The sequence below is a fragment of the Anguilla anguilla genome, chromosome 12, assembly GCF_013347855.1.
Source record: "Anguilla anguilla isolate fAngAng1 chromosome 12, fAngAng1.pri, whole genome shotgun sequence".
NCBI classification, from domain to species: domain Eukaryota; kingdom Metazoa; phylum Chordata; class Actinopteri; order Anguilliformes; family Anguillidae; genus Anguilla; species Anguilla anguilla.
In genome coordinates this window covers 21,084,122-21,108,650 of record NC_049212.1, presented here as the reverse complement: position 1 = coordinate 21,108,650, position 24,529 = coordinate 21,084,122, and the positions used below count along the sequence as shown (strand labels likewise).

Here is a 24,529-nt window from a genome sequence, read left to right as displayed (position 1 = left end):
TTATAGAAGTTACAGAGACATTTATATATAATTGTTTCTCTGAAACAGTTCATAGTTCTCCCATTATAATTAATTGTAAAAAATCTACATTTTTTTATTTGCGATATAAACAAATGTATGATTTTAAAATATAAAATATGGAAAGTTTATGCTAGATATTCATTATTATACACATATATAATGAACGATAGGGAATAATATAAACCTTTTTGGAACTGCGAATAGGCCTACAGTACAATAAAAGCAATAAAGCAAATACAGTTCACGGACAATATCTACTACATAAGAAAATAAATACCAGATAACAATACGTACAATTTTGTACGTTATTACTGCATCAATCAAAAAATATAAATCTGTTCTTTTCAGTATCTTAGAGTGTATAAAACACGTTGAATACTTTAAAAGAAAAACCAATAAATGCCAGACGATAATACGTATGATGCTGTTTTTATTGTATCCATACATCAAAAAATAAAAATATGTTACTTTCAATTAACTTAATATCCTAGCGGAAAATATAAGCATCCAAAATAAAAACATAGAAAAAATAAACAACATTTCGAAAACTGGAAGAAAATAATACTGGCTGACACAGGGAAATTTCAAGCTGACATCACTGAGGGAGGGGTGAGGAAGAAATACAAAATATGTATGTTTATTTTAGCCAATGTTAAACATTATAGGCTAATACCGGTTAACCTATATTAGGTTCGTAAGATGATGTTGAAGATGTTCCAGAATCACAGACGCAGTCACTGAGTTTGTGGACGAGCCTGATATTCCAACATTTCACGGGGGGGAAAAAAAGGCTCCAGTAGCCATTCAATGAAAAACAAAACAAAACAAAACAAAACAAAACAAAACAAAACAAAGAGTCTTGAACTACGAGAATGGCCTATCAACAGTGCTCGTTATGTAGGCAATAATTATTTACAGAACGCAAACACGTTCTCCATCATGCTTGTGTTCTGTATTTTCAGAGTATAGTATCTTCATTGCAAATTAATTAAGAAATTGATTACAATAAAAGGAAAAGAGTACTTATGTCAGAAAAGGCATGTTGCAGTGGCAGAAGCTAATGACCCTTTGACTCATTTTCACCTCTTGGTCAAAGTGCCTTTTAATTAAATGCTATACAGTACAAGGTGAATATGAATGAATGAATGAATTTTATTATTGTGTCATGCATCACACTGATGCACAGCCCACATGGGCTTATATGACACCAACATTTTGCATATAACCAGATCCAGAGTAAATCCTAAACCTATTAAAATGCTACAAACACATATCTGATACATATGCCCCGTACAAAACAGTATAGACTCCATAACCAAACCTTCTTTTCCAAGTTTTTGCAACATATACATAATCATTACATAAATAATAACACCTCATTAGAGACTAAACAAACAATCCATCTTGCCTTCTTTTCCAGGCTTTTGAGACAAAGTTAGCCATTTTAAAAACGTCAAACTTAAATAGCCATTCCAATTTTTCATCATCCCCCCAAAAAACACTTCAGGATTACGTACAGACATTTCATGGAAAATTGGTGCTCTTAGATCATCATAATATGTACAGTACAGCATAAAGTGGGATTCATTTTCAATTTCACACAGATCACATAACAGACATAGTCTTTTTTCTTCAATTACATCATTAAATCTGCCTACCTCAATAGCCAAAAGAAGGATACCAGTTCGTAACTGGGCAACCAGGGACCTTTGGCTTCTGGTTAGGTATGCCATAATGTATGGTTCAGGGCCATGGTTTTGCTTAACATGAATATATGTCCTTAATTTTGGTTTTAGCAATATATCATTGGACCACTTTTCATCATAGTTGAATAAACGCTTATATTTAATCATGTTAATAATACACCGTAAGTTATTTCTGTAAATATATTGTAAATCAATTTCCTCAAAAAAGTTCTTGTGTCCATGGGGTGATGTGTAATTTATCCCAAATAAAGACCTTTTTGGTTATCCTATCCTCTGGCATACTGATCAGGCGGTTCCACAGGCGGACCATCTCACATTTTTGTTGTATAGGACCAGGCACCCACCCCATATCACCCTGAATAGCTAGAACTGGAGCAAATTTATGTACACCAAGAAAACAACGTATGGCTCTATTCTGAATAGAATTGGCATTTTTGGATTCTTTAAAGCCCCATATGCCAGCAGCATAATTCAGTACAGGAGAAACACAGGCATTGTAAAGTTATGAATATGTTGAATAACCAAGATCTTTGCACACTTTCAATTTATTAATCACTGGGCCTAACGCTCTCCCAGCCGAAGTTTCTAGGGATTTTATCCCCACCTCGTAGGTCATAAATTCATCCAGGGCAAATCCCAGGTATTTATACACACTAGCATATTCTAGTGGTGATGGTCCAAAAGTGATATTTTGTGAACTTCTTGCTGTACCCTTTTTCCTGAAATGCATTATCTGGGTTTTACTCTGATTTATTGTTAGTCTCCATCTAGAGCATCATAAGTTCACAAGGTTTAACATATTTTGTAAGTCAACTTCAGATTCAGCAATAAGGACTATATCATCTGCATAAAGTAAAATACCAAGTGTTGTATCCCCCAGACTTACACCTAGGTTTGCATCCTTAATTTGTTGAGCTAAATCATTCACATATAAAGCAAACAGAGTTGGAGAAAGAATGTCACCTTGTTTGACTCCAGTAGGGAGTAGGAAACCATCCAGTAAACATGTTATTTATCTCTACACAGGCGACTGGAGAACTGTATGAAGTTTTAATTGCTTCGTAGAATTTACTTTAATAAGCTTACTCTTTAATAAGCTTGAAGGCAAGCAGATCTCTATTGACCCAATCAAAGTCCTTTTGGAAGTCGACAAAGCAAACAAATGTTGATTTGCCTTCCTCTAGTCTGGCTCTAATTACAGATGATACTGAATAGATATGATCAATGCAAGCTCTATTTTTCCTAAATCCATTCTGCTCATCAACAAGATATTCTGTCATTTCCAAGTACTGAATTAACGGGTTATTCAAAATGTTAGAGTGTAATTTATAAACTGTACTTGAAAGGCTGATGCCCCTATAGTTAAGGGGAACCTTTGGATCATTCTTAGCGGACTTTGGGATCAGTTTAATAATAGATTTAATCCACACCGAAGGAATGATGCTATATTCAAAGCAAGCTTGAAACAGACAGCATAACACCGCTAGTAATGAGGGAGAATATGTGTTCAATATTTCAAATATAAGCAATGTAATATTAGTTATTATAAAATGATAAACCATTGCCTATTATATACATATAGGGCTAGAATGGTATTTATTTTGCACCAATTATTGGTCATGTTACTGGTTTTGCACAAGCTAAAGGTCTTGGTAAATCAGGCCTACAAGCTATATGTATTTATATGACATATATTCCTGTAATATGTGCAACCACATGGTTACAACTGGATAAATACAATTCACATATAACATATATATATTTTTTTACTATTTTATTATAAATGAACTTTTATAATATGTTATTGTTAAGCATCGGCAACAGTGTTTTATTTCATATATCAACAGTGTCATGTTTTGGATTTAACCTATAACCTGTTGGGTTCATGTTTTGATCCCCAAAAATTATACCATCATACTATTCACAGCTGTTATTTGACTTTTTTTTTTGTCATTTTTTAGTTTGTCATTAAAAAACTGTGTATACTTATCATTGACAAGAACATATATAAATACACATTTAACCATCTCTCTAGTATGTTATTAACATGAAAAAATATTTTGGGCTGCCCAAATACTTCATTAAATTATAGACTTTTTTCATTTCATTAAGATGTGTCTTGTGGACTAGCTGGCTCTCCAGCTAAACTGAATTTCATGTGATCCACTGCTGCTTTGATTTATTATTTACAACTGATTTACAATAGAATTTTTAAAAATCAGGCATTTCTTAGAGAACCAAAAGAAATCACAGTTTTATCTCAGCTGCATTAACTGCATGCATAGCTTCTTTATAGGGAGCTGTATTAGGTTATCGAAATTCCTGACATTTGAAGAGGTCAAGTCACAGTTTACAACACATGCCACCTGTTGGTCAGTATTTTGAATGACAAAAAATGCTAAACATGACGAAAGGATGCTCCAAACTGCCCCCCCTTCCCCCAACAACAGAATGATACTGTTGTAGAATCCCTGCCTAAACAAACCCATCCTGGAAAGACCGAGAAAGGAATCCTCAACTGGGATGCTGGAGGAGCTGGAGCCGGCTGGGAAGGCGGGCCAGCAGCGGGCGGCGCACGGGGAAGTGGTCGCGCCGTTTTACTCTCTTTTGTCTCTGTCATTTTAGCTTGTGGTTCTGGTTTATTGTTTTCGCCCAGAACCCGTGAGGGTGCGAGGGTGAGGAGGGTCGTTTGTTTGGTTTCGTGTTTGTGTGGGTGCGCTCTCTCTCTCTCAATGCAGCAACCAACGGTGCTTCCCAGCACTGCCGCATCTACCTCCCAGGGGTGTCACGCTGGCGTATGACATGGTGTTTAGTAGCATATGACAAAAACAATTATAAACAACAGAGATCCACCCTTAAGAGCAAGTTGCTCTCGCCCAACCTTTACCAGCAGTCAGTCTTCAGGGGGACACTGTCACACTTTTGAACCGTTGCCTCGGAAGGTGCTGGCCCTGAGCATCAGTGACCTGGTGCTGCTGCGGAACTTTGACTGAGTGAAGTAGAAGAGGATGGGGTCCAGCACACTGTTCATGCTGGCGAAGGGCCTGGTGCTCTTGTAGATGACGGAGTACATGTTCCGCACCTCGCACGGCGCCCCCGGCAGGGTCCGCACCAGGAGGTACGCGGTCTTGGTCAGGTGGAACGGGAGGAAGCTGACGGCGAACACCGCCATCACCACCACGATCATGCGCGCCGCCTTGTCCTTCTTCTTCTGCGCGGCGGCCACCACTCCCTCGCCCCGGCACAGGACGAAGGCCATGCGGCAGTAGCAGGCCACGATGGCCAGGAAGGGCAGCAGGAACCCCAGGCAGGTGAGCGCCATGCCGTACGGGAAGTAACTCTCCGACAGGCTGGGCTTGCTCAGGTCATAGCACACCGTCCGGTTCCGCTGTATCCCCGTGGCGGCGAAGCTGAACGTGGGCGCGCAGAGGCAGAAGACCACCACCCACACCACCCCGCACACCTTCCAGGCGAACCTCCGGCCACCGGTCTTGTGCCAGGTGGCCAGCGGGTGGCAGATGCCCAGGTATCGATGGAAGCTGATGCAGGTGAGGAACATGATGCTGCCGTGCAGGTTGCTGTAGAACTGGAAGCGCACCAGCTTGCAGGCCTGCTCGCCGAAGGGCCAGTAGTCATGGCTGGCGTAGTTGTAGATGAGCAGCGGCAGGGAGCAGACGTACAGGAAGTCGGCCACGGCCAGGTTGAGCATGTAGATGGTGTTGCGCGTCAGAGCCTTCCCGGACCTCAAGATGCGGAGGATGACGGTGCAGTTCAGGGGCAGGCCGATGAGGAAGACTGCGGCGTACACGGCCGGGAGGAGGTATCTCTTGAAGTCCTCGCTGTAGGTGCAGGACGGGAGCGGGCTCAATGTGCTGTTCACCATTAAAAGATCGTTCACGAAGGCCATCTGGGTCCTTAAAGCATCATAATCTGAAAAATACAGATAACATCAATTTTCACCACAAATTCATGAGTCATCATAAATCACATATGAAGGACTAGGTGCTGAAACATCTACTTTTGCCTGCGCGTATTAAATATTCAAAAACAACTAGACCTATGTGAGTCTCATTGCGGGGTGCAGATGTCTATTGTCCTTTTGTAATCTTAGGGTACGAAATGCTGAACCCTCACTTTCAGCAATAATATGGCACTGCTAATATAACCTGACTGAAGTCTTAATATAAGATTTATGCAGGATGGCAGACACATAGTGTACTTGGCAAGCATTCAGAGGCCATTACACGAATCAAGTGCCTCCAATTTAAAAAACCTGCAAATATTTAAAGCCTATTTACTCTGAGTGCTCCATGCACTTAGGTCTGTTGTACAGCTCAGCATTTATTTCACAATGTCATCTTGCATTTCTTCAAAAACAAGACCTTTAGAAGAAGTTGCATTTCTAGTATAGGAAAAATATTGCAGCATAGAAGCGGAAACTTGATAAGATTCAAGAATACGCACGAGGAAATGGCAAAGCATGTCAGGAAGTATAGAATCTCTATTGCTTCCCGTGGAGATTCCAAGAGCACAGGGCAGGAAATAATCCTGGCAGAGAGCCACAGTGTTTCTGACAGGCAGTCCAAGGCATGGAGAGAGGCGCTCGGTCCACCAGCATTTGAAAGAGCGGAAATACAACTCCCAGCACGCCTCCCTCTCTGTCAACCTTTCCATAGCCACCAGGGGGTGCAGCTGGACCATAAACTGGGTATGAGCCCAAAGTGTTGTGCAATAAATCACTGATGTGCTGGTAGGAGAAGTCCAGAGATCATTTATATCTACTCCACAACTTCCAGCTGCGGACTTCAGTTCCCATCAGCACTACTGGCAAACACAAAACCATGAACATTTCGGCTGCCAGCCGAAACTGAACCCTGGTATTTAGCACCAATCTCAGAAAGTATCTGCTATTACAGGCTATATAGGCTGTGACACCTTCTAAAAGTTGTAATGATGATCTCCAAAATGAAATCAACATAAAAAGCAACCAAAAGAAAATGTAAAAAGAGACTTCTATATGGATTCATGTGTAGCAAAAAACACACCACCTCCTGAATTAATAGACTACCATATAAGTACTACAGCAGAAACAGTTGTTGAATGCACTTTAAATGAACAGGAAGAATTGATTTACCTTTTCCTGGACACTCACATGTCTGTCCGTAGAACTGTTTGTCTCTTTCCCCATAAGCCGGACTCATTGACAAACTAACTCCTTAGTCTTCCTGCTCTTTTGATTCATTAGCGGCACCACTGCCGTTGTAATGTTCACCACCCACTCTTTGCAGTGCCAGAAAATTTCATCATTCTCTGGGTGGGCAGAGGTATGAGTTTAACCTCTTTCTAACTGTAAGTTACACACAAAACCACAATCACTTCCGTATGAAAAGAGACACACCTCCTCGCATATCATTCAAGAACAAAAAACACAGTTTGCGTGTGTGTGCACAAGACAAAGGGGAATTTTCCAAACGGTAAGCTTCATTTGTCCAGACAAGTCTGAAAATGTGTTGGAGTGAAACAGACAAGCCTCAGGTTAGGCTATTATTCACCACAGGAAGTACAGTGATCTCCATAACGTTTGGGACAAAGGCATTTTTTCTTGATTTACCTCTGTACTCCACAATTTAAGATTTGCAATCAGACAATGCACATGTGGTTAAAGTACAGATCCTACATTTTTATTAAAGGGTATTTTAATACATTTTGGTTATGGCTTTGTCCCAAACCTTATGGAGCTCACTGTATATGCATCAACATACACATACTGTATGGAGAGTCAATGTGGGTGAAGACACGTAGGAAGCCCTCACACTTGTGGTCCTGAGTGCGAGCGCAATGGCCAGTGTTCGGGAAGCTACTTTGAAAGTATAGCTTTGCATGCTACCAATTACTTCACACTGGAAGAAGTTGAATTACAGCAAAGCTACCCTAGGGAGAAATCTAGTTTGGTAAACTAAAGCTACTTAAAAAAGTCATTCAAACTACTTTGAAAAAAAATGATCAAACTGACAATGTACATGTGATACAAAATTATAACAAAATATAACACAAAAAAGTCACATGCCAGCAAAAAATGCCACTCAATAGAGCTTATTGCAAAAAGTGTCCACTTGTTCACAGGTCATACATAAACCAACAAAATAAAATACCCCACTATTTATGGAAAAGTGCAAGGAATGTCAGCTTTGGTTTTGTATACAATGTCCATCAGTCAGACACCTGCCTTCCAGAAACTAGAGTCCAGGTGGGGGTATTGCACCAAGCAGGATTACTCAGTTAGCCATGTAACTTCTAAAATAGCATGCAACAACTTATTTGAACATTTGTTAATAAATAGCAATAATCAATACTTGACTAATTGACACCTAATATATTCAAGTTTAGTTTTACAAATTCAGATTCAAAGCATGCCTACACAGCAGTCAGGATGAAAGAAAAGGAGGGCAGGGCTGGTCAAAGGGGGTTCAATTAGAGTAGAGAAGCAATGGTAAAATAAAAATAAAACATCATTCCTTTCCTTTTATGGCCCAAAATTGTTTGTAGTTTCAGCAGTTAACTACACAAAAAATGGCAAAAAAGTAATTTAACTACTTGAATCGCTATGCAAATATGAATGTAGTTGAACTACCAGCAAGCTACTGCAAGATGTAGTTAAACTACTAGTTTAATTACATGTAGTTCACTACTCCCCAACACTGCCAATGGCTATAATTACTTCAGACCACAGCAAGGAATGTCACCTGACAGGTTCCCCATTGTGATGCAAGGAGGGCAATACTAAGGAAGCTATAATCCTACACATCAGCCACTGGTTTCTATCAAGGTGTCTGCCACCACAACCATCACCTAACAACCCGATCCTACCAGGATGCCCCCAGGTCCGGTTCCATTGGACAATCAATTAAATTAAATATTAAACTATCAATTTCTATCAATATAAAACAGAGAAAACTTTCACATGAACAGTTTACATTTAGCAGATGATTTAGCCGAAACAACTTATTGAAGTGTAATTCACACAGCACGCAAACACCATAGGAGTCAGATGTGCAGTTACAATCAAATAAGTGTCAAGGTGATTAACTCAAAGACCCGTTAGACAAGGGAAGAGATGGGTTCGTTTTCAACACACTGAGGCGTAATCTGAAAAGGTGAGAGACATCTGTGGAAGACAGTCAGTGAATCTGCCTTCCTGACAGATTATGGAAGGTATTTCCACCGTGACGAGGGTGAGGAAAGAGAAGAGCCCAGGCTGTGAGGAGCGACTGCTGAGAGCCTAATAGGGATGGGGCAACCAGCTGACTGGAGAATTGTGAGCAGAGAGGTCTCTCCATTAGTTGGAGTGTAGGGTGTGATCGTTGTATAAAAATATGTATAGACATACAGTAGATATGCCAGTGAGAGAGTTGAACTGAATGTGGGCAGCCACTGGAAGTCAGAGAAGGGCGTTCAGAAGTGGTGTGGCATGTGTGAATTTTGGCTGGTTGAAGTTTGGCAGCAACATTCTGGACCAGTTTCAGTGGCCTGATGGCAAAGATGCTGGTCAGCAAGGCGATGCAGTAGTTCAGGTGAGAGATTACAAGGGCTTGTACAGGTTGCTGTGTAGCCTCTTGGGCGAGGAAGGGGTGGATTCTCCCGATGCTTCGAAGGGATAATCCACAAGACCAGGTGGCTGCTCCAATGTGTGCAGAGAAGCTCAGCTGGTGATCTAGGGTCACACCAACATCCTTTGGTCATAGTAAGAAGTCAGTATTCCCAGATGCACCGTCAAAGGTTTTGAAGAAACACAGCATGGACTTTATGTTAGCCAGCTGCCAAAAAATATGTCTGTTACATTTAAGAAGTTAAAACGGCTGTTTTGGGAAAAAGGGGACTTTTCAACCCACTTTTCTCATTTATACCCCCTTGTGATTTCCGTGAATTTCCACGTCAACCAGCTGGAAACACAATTTACACAATACCTTCTGTGGCTCTGCGATCCAGAAGCCTGTGGGAGTCTACGTACTGAAAAGGCCTGGACATCACACCAGCCGACGATCTGCCCTTCTGTTACTCAACGGACCTGTGACTGATCAACCCAATAAGTATTGCAACGTATCAGCATGTGACACTGAGTTTGATTTAGTATATATAGCTACTTACCTCAATTAGCTTTTTATGTGAGACAGTGAGTCATTAAACGCTAATACTTTATTAACATTAGGTAAATACAAGAGATGCTTCATAGATGGAATAATGAGTCTCTCACTGAGAAAGCAAAACATTTCAAATATGGCCATTCTACTTATTTTGCAAATAGCAGGTGGGGTTTCACTTTAGAGCACTACATGAACTTGCCCAAACTGTTTGCTTGTATGCTGTTTGCCAAGCAATTTGAGTGCACCCACATATCAAGCCTCTTTTTGACAAATATGAGTCATGATTTGTCTTAAATATATTGGTTGCACCTTTTATTCTTCATTAGGAAAAAATAAAAATCAACACAATAACTAATGTTAGATAACATTGAACAACAACAACAACAAAAAAAAAAAAAACTCTGAAATCAGTGGCTCCTGGCTATTGGGTGTTTTTTTAATAGCCAAGACATGATTTTTGTAATGCAGCCATGGCTAATGAGCTACCATTTTTGTTGACCACTGACCAGATTGCATCTAACACTGATTTAATGAACAATTACCCAGATATCAAGAACAGTGCTCTTTTGCTGAAAACACACAACACGTTGCCACCAAATAAAATAATGCATTAGGTTGAACTATGGATTTGGATAAACACTTTTAAAAAATTGCATCCTGCAAGTACGATACTTTAATTAGGCAAAGCATTTCTTTATCTTACATTTTTGTTAGGCTGTGAATTACTGCAGAGTGTTTGGTTGTATTGAAAGTCCGGGGACATGATACCATAGCAACACATTTATTCACTAAATTATAATGAACTCCTTAAAACTGAAATGCACATGTCATATGTGTTCTAGACCCTTCCAGGCCAGCTGAGTGAAAAACAGCCTATTTGAACTGTATGGCCAGCTGAGGCTCAGGCAATTCCAGTCACTTGTTTTTAGACATTTTCTATTCTTTGTAGACAGAAATGTGTTAGAAACGAGAAGGGAAACTACTTAAGGCGTAGTGTAACCCCTTCACACGTGGTCTCATTTCCTTCCTCTACCAACTTAACTGACTGAGCCTTGAGGCTAGTATCATCAACTCTTAAACTGTTTCTCAGAGAATGCTTGAGAATGGTTATAATTGCAAACGCTGTATTGCACTCCAAGAGTAACAATGCATCTTCAGCTCGGCCTACTTTGCGAGGTCCAGGGAAATGCTGCATATACTGTATATCACACTGATTAAATGAAATAGCCCTGAGCTTGCCTGCCTGGTGACTCCGGAGTTGGACCCGTTCATGCACATCAGTGATTTATGGGACTGGCTACCTCAACACAAAACAAGCTTGTAGAGGAAAATCCCCCACTCTAAACATTCCAGGACTGCATTTATTTGTACTTGTGTCCAACCGATTGAGAAATACTGCTTTTAATATCCCCTCCCTATAAGTTCTCTATAGGTTTCTGCTGTGAAACATTAGATGTAAGGAGCTGTTGTGCAATCTCCGTTAGTGTAAAAATCCCACTTGCCTGGGGCTGGCCCTCCTATACCAGCACCAGGACTACAGTATGTACTCCTGAGTACATAAAGAGCTAAGCTAATGCAGGGTTGTACATCGAAGTAGCTGTGACTTTGCAGAAATATGATGACCCTGCAACCATATGAAAGATGTTGTTACGTGCTAATGGAAAATTTATTAATAGAAGTTTAGGCTTCTGTATCAGATTAATGACAATAATACAGGCACTAACTGCCTTACATGCAGCCACCTCTAAAACACATGAATCCAAAGTTTAATTAAAATTTCATTAAAAAAAATTTCAAAAAAGCACTGAGTGTTTAACTGTTTGCAATATAACACAATAGGCACAATGTAAGCATAGGGTTGCTATTCTAGCTGTTTCTGAAATAATATGGCTTAAAATGGTAAATAATTCCTCTAAAAATGAAAAGTACCCAACTAAGAAAAATTAACAGCTTGTTAACAGCTAATAAAATTGTGGGATTGTCACTGGTTGGAACAAAACCCAGCATACACAGGGTCCTGGCCCAGGACCAACGTAGGGAACCACTCTACTGGTGTGTGGATTTTTATCTGCCTCCCAAATTGATGAATAATACTGCAAAAATGAGAAGGCCCACAAGATATCCAGTTTGGGAGACAAAATGGACTAAATAATGAATTAATTAAATAAAGTAAAGCTTGGCAACAAAAAAATCAAAACAATGTAATTCCATCAGGAGAGTAGGATTTGGCAAAAGAACAAACCTTGCTTCCTGCTCAATGTCTAACCAATGTCAACTTGCACAAACCACGCATTGAAAAACTCACAATAGACTTACAGTATTTTGTAGCAGATCACAACATGACACTCAAACCATCTGTAGACCGTTCAAACAGCCAACACAAACACTACTCCACACAGGCCCCTCAGCCAAAAGCCAGCTGGCTGTGCCTTTTATAATGAATTGTTGAAGGCAATGGAAAACACCTGGCTGTTTACTCAGCACCCTCAGCTGCGTGAGCCTGAAGGTGTGGCCACCACTCTCCAAGGTCCTGAAGACCTCCCAAGGCTTAGGAGGCCAAAGAGAAGGAGTGGCTGGTCTGCCCCACCCCTCCCCTCTTGCTGCCACACCAGGCAATAATAGTATTTCCTGACTTACAAAGGCCATGCCTGAATGGTTACAGCAAAGGTGTGAGTATATTGGGACCTCATTCAGAATGGAAAATTAATAATTTAATGAAAACATTTATTCATGAGTATTGTGGCATTGCTTCAGAAGCAGCACACAATGCTAAAACAACTATGAAAGGAAATGGTAGATGAAAAACACTGGTTTCTTCCAAAACACGCTGGTATAAGCTAGTTGATTTTGAAAAAATAAAAAATAAAAAATCAATCATGGAATGTCAAAGAGAAACAAAATGCTAAAAAACGATTATACATGTAAAAACTGTCATATTTATAATCATTAATGTCAAATTAATAACCATATACATTGGTTATTAATTTAAAATTCTCAAACAAAAGCAAGCTCATCCTTTTTAATTTTGGTTAATTTCTTCAAAAACTGTAGACAACTGGTTATTGTATTATGTTTTAAACTATGAAATAATTTTAACTATTAAATACTTTTCTAATGAAATAATGTCTGTATTACGTGGAAATATTTCTGTCACAATGGTAGAAGTTACCATGTTTTGCAAAGCAAATAGATCTACTAACTGAATTACAGAATAGAGTATTGATGCAGAGCAGTTACGATACCAGATTATTCTGTCGTGTCAGCGCTAAATGCGCTGAGAATACTAACTTTCGCATTAGGAAGATTTAAACATGGTGTACCCTATATATTCAACCCCAGTTCATTTTGCCCTCAAAGCAATCCCAAATTTACTACAACCACAGAAAGGACGCACGGAACCGTCAATAATTCAATGGAATCCTTAATGAAAACACTGAAGCTTTGCCAGCTTTCTCGGAAGTCAACAGTTCCACAACCAATAGATATTTTCTAACCTATGAACGATAAATATACGAGATGTTGAAAACGAATATATTTGGGACCATTGCGGAGTGTGTACATGATTTACATATTTCTCATGTTGCAGTGCAGTAATTTCTGTTAGCACAATTCGGTATCTGACGTTTTGAGCCCACATCCCTTTGATCACACGGCCTGGCTGCCCATCCACATGCTTGCCGTTTCCATCTGCGCACCTTGCATTTTTAATAAAAACACGTATAAGTTCAGGTAATGCTAAACATCGGTGGTGTGGGCGTCTCAGATGTTTCACAAAGCAGAGACTGAATATATCGGTATGTAGCTACATTCACCTATATTAAATAGCCTAGCCTACTACTCCACAGTCTGCGTAGGGCACCGTCTCGACACTAAGAGAATAAAACAGCATCACTAAACTTATTTATAACAAACGGAATCTGCAACTTTAGCCTATACGGCATGCACTGAACATCAGTAAACTCCTTAAGTAAAATAAAGCTACAAAGGTACTATATAGAAAGATAAGCCTCCATAAAGATACCTAAATTATATGTGTTTACAACATTAAAATAGAGCTGGATCCTGTGAATTTCGGTCGTGTGCAGTGGTAGAGTGCAGTGACGGGAATACAGCAAAACAACACCTGGTCGTATGTGAAAGGGGTTTTCAGTGGTAGGACCTATGAGGGAGTGGTCGTATACCACTGTCTAACTGCAAAAATGCACATTTTTCTAAGAATGATTTCATAATTTGAATATACAGAGAAGTTCGTTCACTGTACTCGTCTACCGTCTATGACACTTAATGCAGTACACATTACCCAATGTAATTAAAACGGGAGTAGTATTCGCTGCGGTAGGCACCCTTAAGTAAATGATAAAATTAGATCGCTTACCTCAAAGGTCGATTTAAAAATACCGACGCCCTATCACCATGCTGTTGCTTCACCAAACACTGTTTCCCACCCTCAACAAGCCGCTACAGTTTCAAAGCAGGTGTCGTTCCAGCCTGTAATAATTGCTGAAAATAAACCCCATATGCGTTGTCGAAGTTTATATACGGAATTCGAAGTCAAATGGTGGGAATTCCATTGTAATGGGAATACTTTCTTGTGAACATCTGCTCGGCTTCCAGACCCATGACCTCCTGCACTCCTTGGTTTTAAGCGTCTCTTTCCACAGAAATCCGGTTGTTGCTGTCGTCGCACTCCAGTCTTACGTTATCTGAAGCAAGCGCGCGCCTAATGGACAACCTGCGACAGTCGGAGAAGATAATTGTACGAACCTTAGTTCTCATAAACCACACGCTTCTGACAGGCAGGCAGAAATAAGTTACACGATAAGATTTATGTGAGGGGGTCAAAACCCTCGGGAGTTGGAATAATTTGACAAATGGTTCACTGTCTTTGGCATAAACCATTCACTAAGATGTCAATACTCTGTCCTTGTAGCCGTCCTGGATTGAATGACTCGGGTTTGTCTGATCTTGTTACTGCTGCCAACAATATTGTAAAAATGTTACACTTCACAAAGTATAGTTTAAGGACACACAACTTGTCACTAAATTCAGATAGTTGTCTGCTCACAAGTGATTTAATATACCGTAATAAGAATTTACTGGGCATGCTAATTATCCATGTAACTGCAGTTTTGACAATTTTAAAAATTGATTTATTTATTGTAAAATAATTTAGTTTTCATCCAAGATCTTTGCAAATTGACAACCTGTACAAATAAGGTAATACGAAATGTATTTAATGTCATGAAAAATCCGTATCTGCTATTTCTCATAGATCTAATAAATTTTGTATATTGAAAAATAATAACAACAAATAAAAATGTTTTGCAAACAATTAATATTTCGCAAATTACAGCCTATGAATATAATAATGTGGCAGTAATGTATTTTTTTTATAATAAAATATTACATATACTTTCACATGAATTTCCAAATTATTTTCAATATTTAATATACACTACATGGTATGTGAACACCTGACATCCAACATATATTAGGTGTTGGGGAATTGCTGCAGGGATTTGCCTCCATTGAGCCAGAAGAGCATTAGTGAGGTTGGACACTGATTGGGTGATTAGGCCTGGGTCGCAGTAGGCTTTCCAATCAATCCCAAAGGGATTGGATGGAGTTGAGGTCAGGGCTTTGTGCTGGCCAGTCAAGTTCTTCCACACCTTTCTTGATAAAACCATTTCTATATGGACCTCACTGTGGGCAGGGGAGCATTGTCATGCTGAAACAGAAAAGGGCCTTTCCCAAACTGTTGGGGAAGCACAGAATCATCTAGAATGTCAGATATGCCTTAATTGGAACTAAGGGGCCTTGCCCAAACCATGAAAAACGGCCCTGAACCAAGGGGTGTCCAGATACTTTTGGTCATATAGTGTACGTAGTATTTTTTTATTTACGAGAGATATTTGCATATGGTTCTCCTAATTGCCAGTTGATCTTGCTACCTCCACCTTCAACTCCTGCCTCTCCCAGTCCCTCGACTCACTTTGTCCTCTTGTCTCCAAACCAGCACGCTCCTCTGATGACCTGACCGCATATCATACTCTGCTGGCGATTTTCACATCTGCCCTCACGTCAGCTAAAACCTCATTTTCCCAATCTAAGATCAGTGCATGTGTCTCTAATCCACGCAAACTATTCTCCACCTTCTCTTCCCTCCTCATTCCTCCTCCACCCCCACCTCCCTCTTCCCTCTCCGCAGATGACTTTCTGGCCGCCTTTGAAGGAAAGGTGGCTACAATCCGGAACTCCTTCGCCCATCCAGTGAGCCCCCCAACCCCCCGGGACAAACCCACAGCCACACTGAGCTCCTTTGAGATGCTGGAGGATTCTGATGTACTACAACTCATCACCTCTCATCGTGCAGCCACCTGTCCACTTGACCCCATCCCATCTAAAGTTCTCCAATCCATTTCCAGCGAGCTCCTTCCCTATCTGTCCGCCACTGTTAATTCCTCTCTTTCCTCTGGTCATGCTCCCTCTGATTTTAAGATGGCTCGCGTTACCCCACTTCTCAAAAAACCCACCTCAAACCCCTCCGATGTAATGAATTATCGACCCGTATCGCTTCTACCCTTTCTGTCCAAAACCCTTGAACGAGCAGTTCTTAAACAACTAACCTCTTTTCTCCATCAGAACAACCTGCTAGACCCTCACCAGTCTGGCTTCCGATCCGGGCACTCAACAGAGACTGCGCTCCTAGCTGTGACGGAGGCACTTGCCACTGCAAAAGCCTCACGCCTCTCCTCTGTCCTGATCCTTCTTGACCTGTCTGCAGCTTGCGACACGGTCAACCATAAAATACTCCTCTCCACCTTGGCTGGGATGGGCATCGCTGGGACTGCCCTGTCTTGGTTCGCTTCTTATCTTGCAGATAGGTCCTACCAGGCCACCTGGAAGGGGTCTGCCTCTGCTTCTCATCCCCTTGTTATGGGAGTGCCGCAGGGATCTGTACTGGGTCCTCTGCTGTTCTCCTTATACACCAGATCCCTTGGTTCAGTCATTAATTCACATGGCTTCTCCTATCATTGTTATGCAGATGACACACAACTCTTCTTTTCTTTCCCCCACTCGGCCACACAGGTCAATGATAAGATATCTTCCTGCCTGGCTGACATCTCCACCTGGATGGCCAGCCACCATCTGAAGCTCAACCTCAACAAAACTGATCTGCTCTTCTTCCCGTGCAAGACCTCCTTACTTCGTGAGCTCTCAATCACGGTTGATGGCACCACAGTGACTGCCTCTCACTCTGCCAAGAGCTTGGGGGTGGTCCTGGATGACCAACTGGACCTCAAGGAGCACATCAAGGCAACATCACGGTCCTGCAGATTCCTTCTGTACAACATCAGAAGGATTCGACCATACCTGACGACGCACTCCACCCAGCTGCTCGTCCAGGCTATGGTGACCTCTCGCCTTGATTACTGCAACTCTCTCCTTGCAAGCCTGCCAGCTTGTGCCATACAGCCACTACAGATTCAGAATGCCGCTGCCCGACTCATCTACAACCTTCCCAAATTCTCCCACGTCACTCCTCTGCTGCAATCACTCCACTGGCTACCGGTCGCTGCCAGGATCCGGTTCAAAGCCCTGACCCTTGCCTACACTGCTGCCAACAGGACAGCCCCCATCTACTTGCAGGACATGGCTCGATTCTATGTGCCTGCGCGACCACTCCGCTCTGCGGCAGCAGGGCGCCTTGTAACCCTTCCCAACCGCCCAATGGGATCACAGAGCTTCTCCACCCTAGCTCCCCAGTGGTGGAACGAACTCCCCGTCCCTCTCCGAACCTCCCCCTCACTACCCATCTTCCGCCGTGGCCTGAAGACTCATCTCTTCAGACTATACCTAGACTAACCACCACCACGCTGTATATTTCACACTAAATCTCCCCCCCCCCTTTTTTTCATGACACTTGTTACATTTTGCCCCATCCCAGCACTTTTTGGTAATTTGTATTTGTCCTAATACTGTAGCTTATTCTTCTGCCTAGTTGGCTTTGCAGAGGTTAGGTCTGAATAGTGTTCACTGTGTGAACTAAACTGTGTTCTTGGCTAGAAATAGCTGTACAAAATAAGTATTGTACCTTACTGAACCTGTGTTTAGCAGTTGTCTATGACCATGAAATGCACTTTTGTACGTCGCTTTGGATAAAAGCGTCTGCCAAATAAATGTAATGTAATGTAATTCTGTTTGAATTATTTTGTATTTGCATTTCTAAAATATGAAGTCAAAAGAATTCCTTTTCAATTTTGAATTTCATATTTTAACATGCAACATTCCAATCAAATAGTTATGTCAAGTTGTGTATAATTCTGAGGTGTTCCTGTTTAAATTTACTTTTTGAAAATTTTTTTGGTAATTACAAATAAATCTCTACAACAAAGTGCCTATCTTCAATCATGCATTGACATTCCAGGCTGGAATGTGCAATGTATCTCAGCAGTTTCTGAATGGTTAAGTGCATTAAACTGATGGAAATCTTGGCTTTGGCCCATTGCACTTCAAAGAGTCTTTTCTCTGCAGGATTCCGAGATGCTGGAACTATCTTTGGCTTTATGACAATTCTTTGATTTCCCGTCTATTGCATTTGTTCTATTTCCTTTTTCCATAGTGTGTTGCATTCATATCATACGTTGACTACACATTAAAAGGGACACTCAAAACACTGGTTCCAATAAAATTACATTTTCTTGTTAAGACATGCTCTGAGGTAATTTAACAATTCCGAGAACAGCATTCATTGTTTGAACGCCAATCTTCACAAATATGATGCCAACTGCCAGGATAAGCCAAGTTCTATATTCTGTCAACATCTCAGCTGTCAATTATTCAGAATTGATAGTGCTTTATTAAATTAAAAGTTAAGCCTAATAATGATTTATAGTCAGGTTACCACAGGCAACCTATTGTGAAACATACAGTGCCATGGCACTGGTATTTCCAGGTGCTCACTGTCAAAATCTGCATCCGGAAAAGGCATGGAGCAAAATGTCATGGAGCAATGAAACCAAGATAAATAAAACACTCAATTTCTGTTAAACAGGCTCATATTTCCACGTGAGAGTTTCCATGTGAAAACAAACACAATGTAATGGCATGTTACTTTTAACCTGATTTCAGTGCCTAATAAATATAAAGGCATTAACCCGATCATTTGCCAGTGTAAAAAATACTGTCGGAACCATTTACACAATAAGCAATAACACAATCATTAATAGTCACATTAACCTAAGAAAGTAGTTTGGTAATGAAATTATTCACAAGGTAAAATATTAAACATCATTTAATTATCACTACTAGCTATTAGTTGATAGAATTGAGTCCATCACAGAATGTATTGGCATTGTATCCTTGTGTAAAATCATGCTCATACCTTTTCTGTCCATTGCTTGCTGCTTTTCCCTCTTCTGCTCAGTGTGTTCCTCACACCAGGGTGCAGCCAGGAACTGTCTGGAATAGTTGTGTGCTGATACTTACCAATCAGGATGAGTTAATTCTGGTCATGGTTCAGTTTGTGGTGAGAGGCCATGACCTTTGAAACATTTAAAAAATTCATTCCCAGTCTGTGGACAGGTTTATTTTATTTAGGATAAATGGAAAAGTGAAGGTTTTCTTGCTTTCTTGTAAAATGAGAGTAAACCACAATTGTGCCTTAGCCTGAAACAATGTGCACGTTGAACACCATGTGGCCATGCATTGCCTCAGTTACAAGAATATTCTATGAAGTCACCTGGACATGACTTCAGTGTAATCATGCATCTGATGGATTAGGGCAATTCATGGTTTTCCACTATTGCATCACTTCTGACAATCAGCTGTCGGTTACATCAAGTCAAGAATGGCATCAAACAATATTGTGACCTTAAAATGACTGAGACTGACTTTTTTTTTATTAGAAAAGTAAAAAAATTCATACAGATGAAGATGTGTTAGTTTTGAAAAATACAACTGTGATTAAAAAATGGCTAATGCATGTCTACGTTTCCCTTAGTTGTATGTTTTACAACCTTTTTATGCATGCTTTATTATTGGGACAGTTCATCTTTCAATTAATGTCAAGTGTTTCAGCGAGTCCTGTTTCACCATCTTTACATTTTTGTAACGAGCCACAGTGAGCTGGCCTTTTTGGTGCAGGAAAGATGGGGGAGTGATTTGCCAGCATCACCCATTGCACACTTCCTCATCTGTTTCAAGACGTTGACAGCCCAGATAAATTTATGATGGGGAGGACCCTATATCATTTAGCGGGTCTTGCCATTGCATTTCCTGCACCCGCACAGATGACTGGTGATACAAGCTATTCACACACTCCCTGACATCATGCCAGGTAACTGCATTCTGGAATAAAGGCATAGATACAAGACTGTTTGGCAGACTGTAGCTGGTTGGTTAGGTTTACATGTCTGCCTTTTCAACTCCGGAAGTATGGAAAAGGAACTGAAAACTGCTGTCATGGCAGGTTAGTTTGCGGAAATCTAATGTTGCATCACATGCAACATTACTACAACTCGAATGCAAATCGGAAAACAATTATTTACAAATAACAAAACACACATGCAAACATGACAGAAAACAAACACAAAAGCATACAAGAACAAGCGCGAATTCGCAATAGCTGCGACCGCACACGTGTATGCATCCATGTGTGCATGCATCCCCGCACACACCCTCACACAAACACGTGACCTCTTCTTAGGCTCATGACCAACCTTTCCACAAAATCGTGTGCAAATCTGAGAATCCATTCGGGACTTATGCGCCCTTTTGTGATAGGCTATGGCCATCGCCACGCCCCCTCTTGGTCAATCGGCCAGAAAGTTACTCAGCTCTACTTTCAGTCATGATCATCCTGCATGCCAAAATTCAACTTCCTGGGGCAAAAACTGTGGCTGCTACGGGGTGGGACACTTTTGTGGACCAACCGACCAACCGACAGACAGAGCTATAGAGCTGCGGTAGCAGCTAAAAAGCATACATACAAAAGAAACAAGAAAAGACATCGCTGAAGCACAAAATATATATATCAAAACGCATCTACAAATTGGAAAGCAATTGCAAATCGAAAACACAATGACATTACAAAACGTGCCTCATTTCAGAAAAATGACAACGGAACTGTTTGCTTATGAGCGCAATATACAGATGGGTGACAAATTAACCCATTTAGACCTAAGGCACCCTCTAAAAAACATTATGAAACCTAAGGCATTGTTGTAAACAACCTCCTAAAACCTGAGGTTTTTCTGAAAAACTTGACAGAATTGTCAACGTTCACTAAAACCTTTATTTCTTAGCCTCTGTAGCAGATAGAAACATAAAATAAAAACCATTTGAGAGCTTAAACCTTTGGCTTTAACTGGAAAGTATTGCCTTTGCCCCAATGTTCATCAACATTTTTTAACAAATCAATAAAACTGAAAATGTTGACAAATTTGCTTGTTGTTTCCAGCCATATTTTCAATAAGACAAACAAACTGGCAGTGGTAGTGCAATAACTATATCACAGTTTGTTCAAACTCTCGTAACAGAAATGGGCTCACTGTTGTGTTCACTGCTTACTTCGGGTACGCTGCATTTTCTGTCTGTAGTGGCAGTACTTGGATGATTCCATTCTTCACCACCAGTGTGCGCTGAAAAAAAAAATACTCTGCGCTCTCACTGCATTGATGTATAATCGCCTTACCAACGTGTATTTCAGCGAATCACGATGTCTTTCATCGGTCACATGTCTTGAAAACGATGACAGCATCTAAAACACACTCACGCAACATCCGGCTCTAAAGGGAGAAGCATGCAAACGTCACACCCAGTCTTAAACGGATGTACACGCAAATGTTGCATCCGGTCTTAATGGGTTAAAGGAAAAACCAACTTAGTGTTTAGTATAGTGTTGGACCACCACGAGCCGCCAGAACAGCTTCAATGCACCTTGGCATAGATTCTACAAGTCTCTGGAACTCTACTGGAGGGATTGAACACCATACTTTCAAAAGATATTCCCTCATTATGGTGGTAGAGAATGCTCTCGGTCCAAAATCTCCCAAAGGCGTTCACTTTGGTTGAGATATGGTGATTTCGAAGACATCGTTTTAATACTCATTAAACCATTCCGTGACCCCTCGGGGGCATTGTCATTTTGGAAGAGACCAGTCCCAACAGTCCCCCAGTCCAGTCCCCCAGATCGAAATGTTTCATCATGGCATAAAGGTGATCACTCAGAATAAATGCCCCCCCACAGCATAACAGAGCCACTGGACCCCCTCGTATTAGGGGTCAAGCATTCAGGCCTGTACTGTTCTCTCGGAGTATGCCACACATGCACTCGACTACTTGTCAATAATAATGGTGAAGGATGACTTCGTCAACACAGTCCTGTGCACTATGCTCATATCCTCCAATACTGGGACACCGGAGGACGGGAGGACACAAAGATTCATTTCCGGGACATGGAGGAGACAAGGTGGTAGTGGAGGATATATTTTTTGAGCATTGAGACGCACCCTCAATCCAATGGTGGCTGGTGCCACCTGTATTTTGGTCATAAGTGAACACTTCAGTTTTCTTTTTCTGAAACGTGTTCCCTCTGCAGATTTCCAATGCACTTTTCCCCATAGGAATTTCTATTTCTTTAGAAAATGAAGTCTGTGGTTAACCTAAGCCTTAGAGAGTTTCTTGATTTGTTCTACGAGTTAGTAAATTACACCCATTAATATCTCAACGGTAAATTTAGAAGCTGTTATGTGCTTTATAAAAGGTGCTTAGAAGTTTCTATATTGAAATAATATGGCATAGCTAGATCTATCTCCACACTTCGTATCAGTGCTGGAGAAAGGTCTGGCTCAACCCATTATCATTCAAATTGGTATAGGGGAAAAAAACGCTCTGGCTTGTTTGTATTTCTTTAAACGAATCACAAATGTCTTGGGCGGTGCTAAGACCAGGATGCAGCGATGGTGCCCTTGCAAAAACAGTAACACGCAGATAGCGGAAGGGGGGAGAATTCTGATTGAAATAGTCGGCCAACGGCAGGCTTATACCCACAGTCTATATCCAGTGAGTCAGATCAATATTAAAACTACAACAGTTACGCCGTGCAGGCAGGCTAGTATGGAAACTTGAGTGATGGCTGGCAGAAAGTGGCCATTGTTGTGGTTTCAATATAGCAACTTGTTAACAACTTACTTTTTTGAAGCACATAATGGCTTTTAAATTCACATTTGATATATTAATGGGTGTAATTTGTTTCATAGAAAAGAACATGAAACTCACGTAGGCTTACAAACCTTATTTTCTGGAGAAATCGAAATTCCTGTGGGAAAAAAGCATGGGAAATCTGCCAAGATAACTAATGGCTCAAAAATGGTAACACACGTCAAGGTCTTAAGACTATAAACTCTAACACTCTATTTCTGTAGTTCAGTGGCATTGAGGATGCTGGCCTTCCAAGAATAGCTCAACAGCACATTCTCACAAGCTAGTCTCAACACACTGGCTGGGCCAGTTTAAAGAAATCATTAAAAAAAATAATAGTGAGGGCCAATTTGTGAGTGAACATCACTCAATGGGCATTTTATGCTACCACATAAGGGATGTTCAAGTTTCCAAATTGGTCATCTCTTGCTGACTGAAATGAATCAAGTTATAAGTCAGTATTTCAAGTGCCCCCCATATCTTTGCATGTCACACAACAATTTTGTCCATCATTTTGATTGTTTTAGCACATTATTTTACAGGCATTTAGCAGATGCTCTTACCCAGAGCGGCTTACAATCCAAACACAAAAAATAAAGGTTCAAGGGCAGTACTTACCCAGAAGCAGTGAGGGGGGTGTGACATGGGAGTGTTTTGTGAGGTTAAAGACCAGGCAATCAGCAGTGTTCTGGATGAGATGAAGAGGCCCGATGGCAGAGGCAGGGAGGCCAGGGATAAGAGTTACAGTAGTCCAGGTGTGGGGGAGAGGTGAGGGAAGAGGGGAAAGCCTTGGGAGGGATGTGGGGCATCTCGGTCTAAGCTAGACTGAACTTCAGATGGCCATTTTCCATCTAGCTCAAGATGTCATTCTAGGCTGCTGAGGTGTGTGGAGATCTGTAGATCACACAGTGGAAGGAAAAAAATGATGATGACTGGAGCAGAGATTGGGAGGAAGGGTTAGGTCCAAAGAACAAATGGTTAGATCGTGGGAGAGAATTTGAGATGCCTTTATCTGTGAGAGGAGAAAGTGGACAGAAAGAGCAGGGGCAGAGGGCAAAGAGCACAGCTACAGATAAGGTTGTTATTAGACAAGGTGTAGCTGGGGACCTAGTGTATGCTTAGTGAATGGACTGGTCTGCTTTTATTTTTATGAATTACACAAGAAATACCCCAAGGCAATGTTCAGAAACTAAAATAAGCTGAGAAGAAATGAACCCTCCCCCCGTGCGAAAGCAAAAATAAACAAAATATGGCTCATCCATATCTTCTGTGATTCCTTTCAGGATAGTTGGAACAGTTTTCCTCTTGCAGTCTGCTTTGTTTACTCCCTTCGTGCAACAAACAGTAAGAATGATAATTGATATGGTCCTTTTCAAGAAATGCCCTCAAGACACTTTACAGCAAAAATATTGCACAAAACTCATAGAGGAAGAAATTAGTTTTTAAAGCAAGCCACAT

At 40.9% G+C, this 24,529-nt stretch overlaps 1 protein-coding gene across 4 annotated transcripts; it reads right to left on the bottom strand.

Moving 5' to 3' along the window:
* Nucleotides 1-434: 434 nt before the first annotated feature.
* On the bottom strand, nucleotides 435-19,394 carry LOC118210059 (P2Y purinoceptor 6). Of its 4 annotated transcripts, none has more exons than XM_035385898.1 (2): nucleotides 19,254-19,394; nucleotides 435-5,657 (listed from the first exon to the last, which is right to left on the bottom strand). In XM_035385898.1, exons 1-2 carry the CDS (start codon nucleotides 19,264-19,266, stop codon nucleotides 4,642-4,644), a joined length of 1,029 nt encoding a protein of 342 aa, XP_035241789.1. In that variant the 5' UTR covers nucleotides 19,267-19,394; the 3' UTR covers nucleotides 435-4,641. The 4 variants fall into 4 exon arrangements, with proteins under 4 accessions (XP_035241789.1, XP_035241790.1, XP_035241791.1 ...); XM_035385899.1 differs by lacking the exon at nucleotides 19,254-19,394 and adding an exon at nucleotides 14,244-14,854; XM_035385900.1 differs by lacking the exon at nucleotides 19,254-19,394 and adding an exon at nucleotides 12,185-12,469.
* Nucleotides 19,395-24,529: the final 5,135 nt, after the last annotated feature.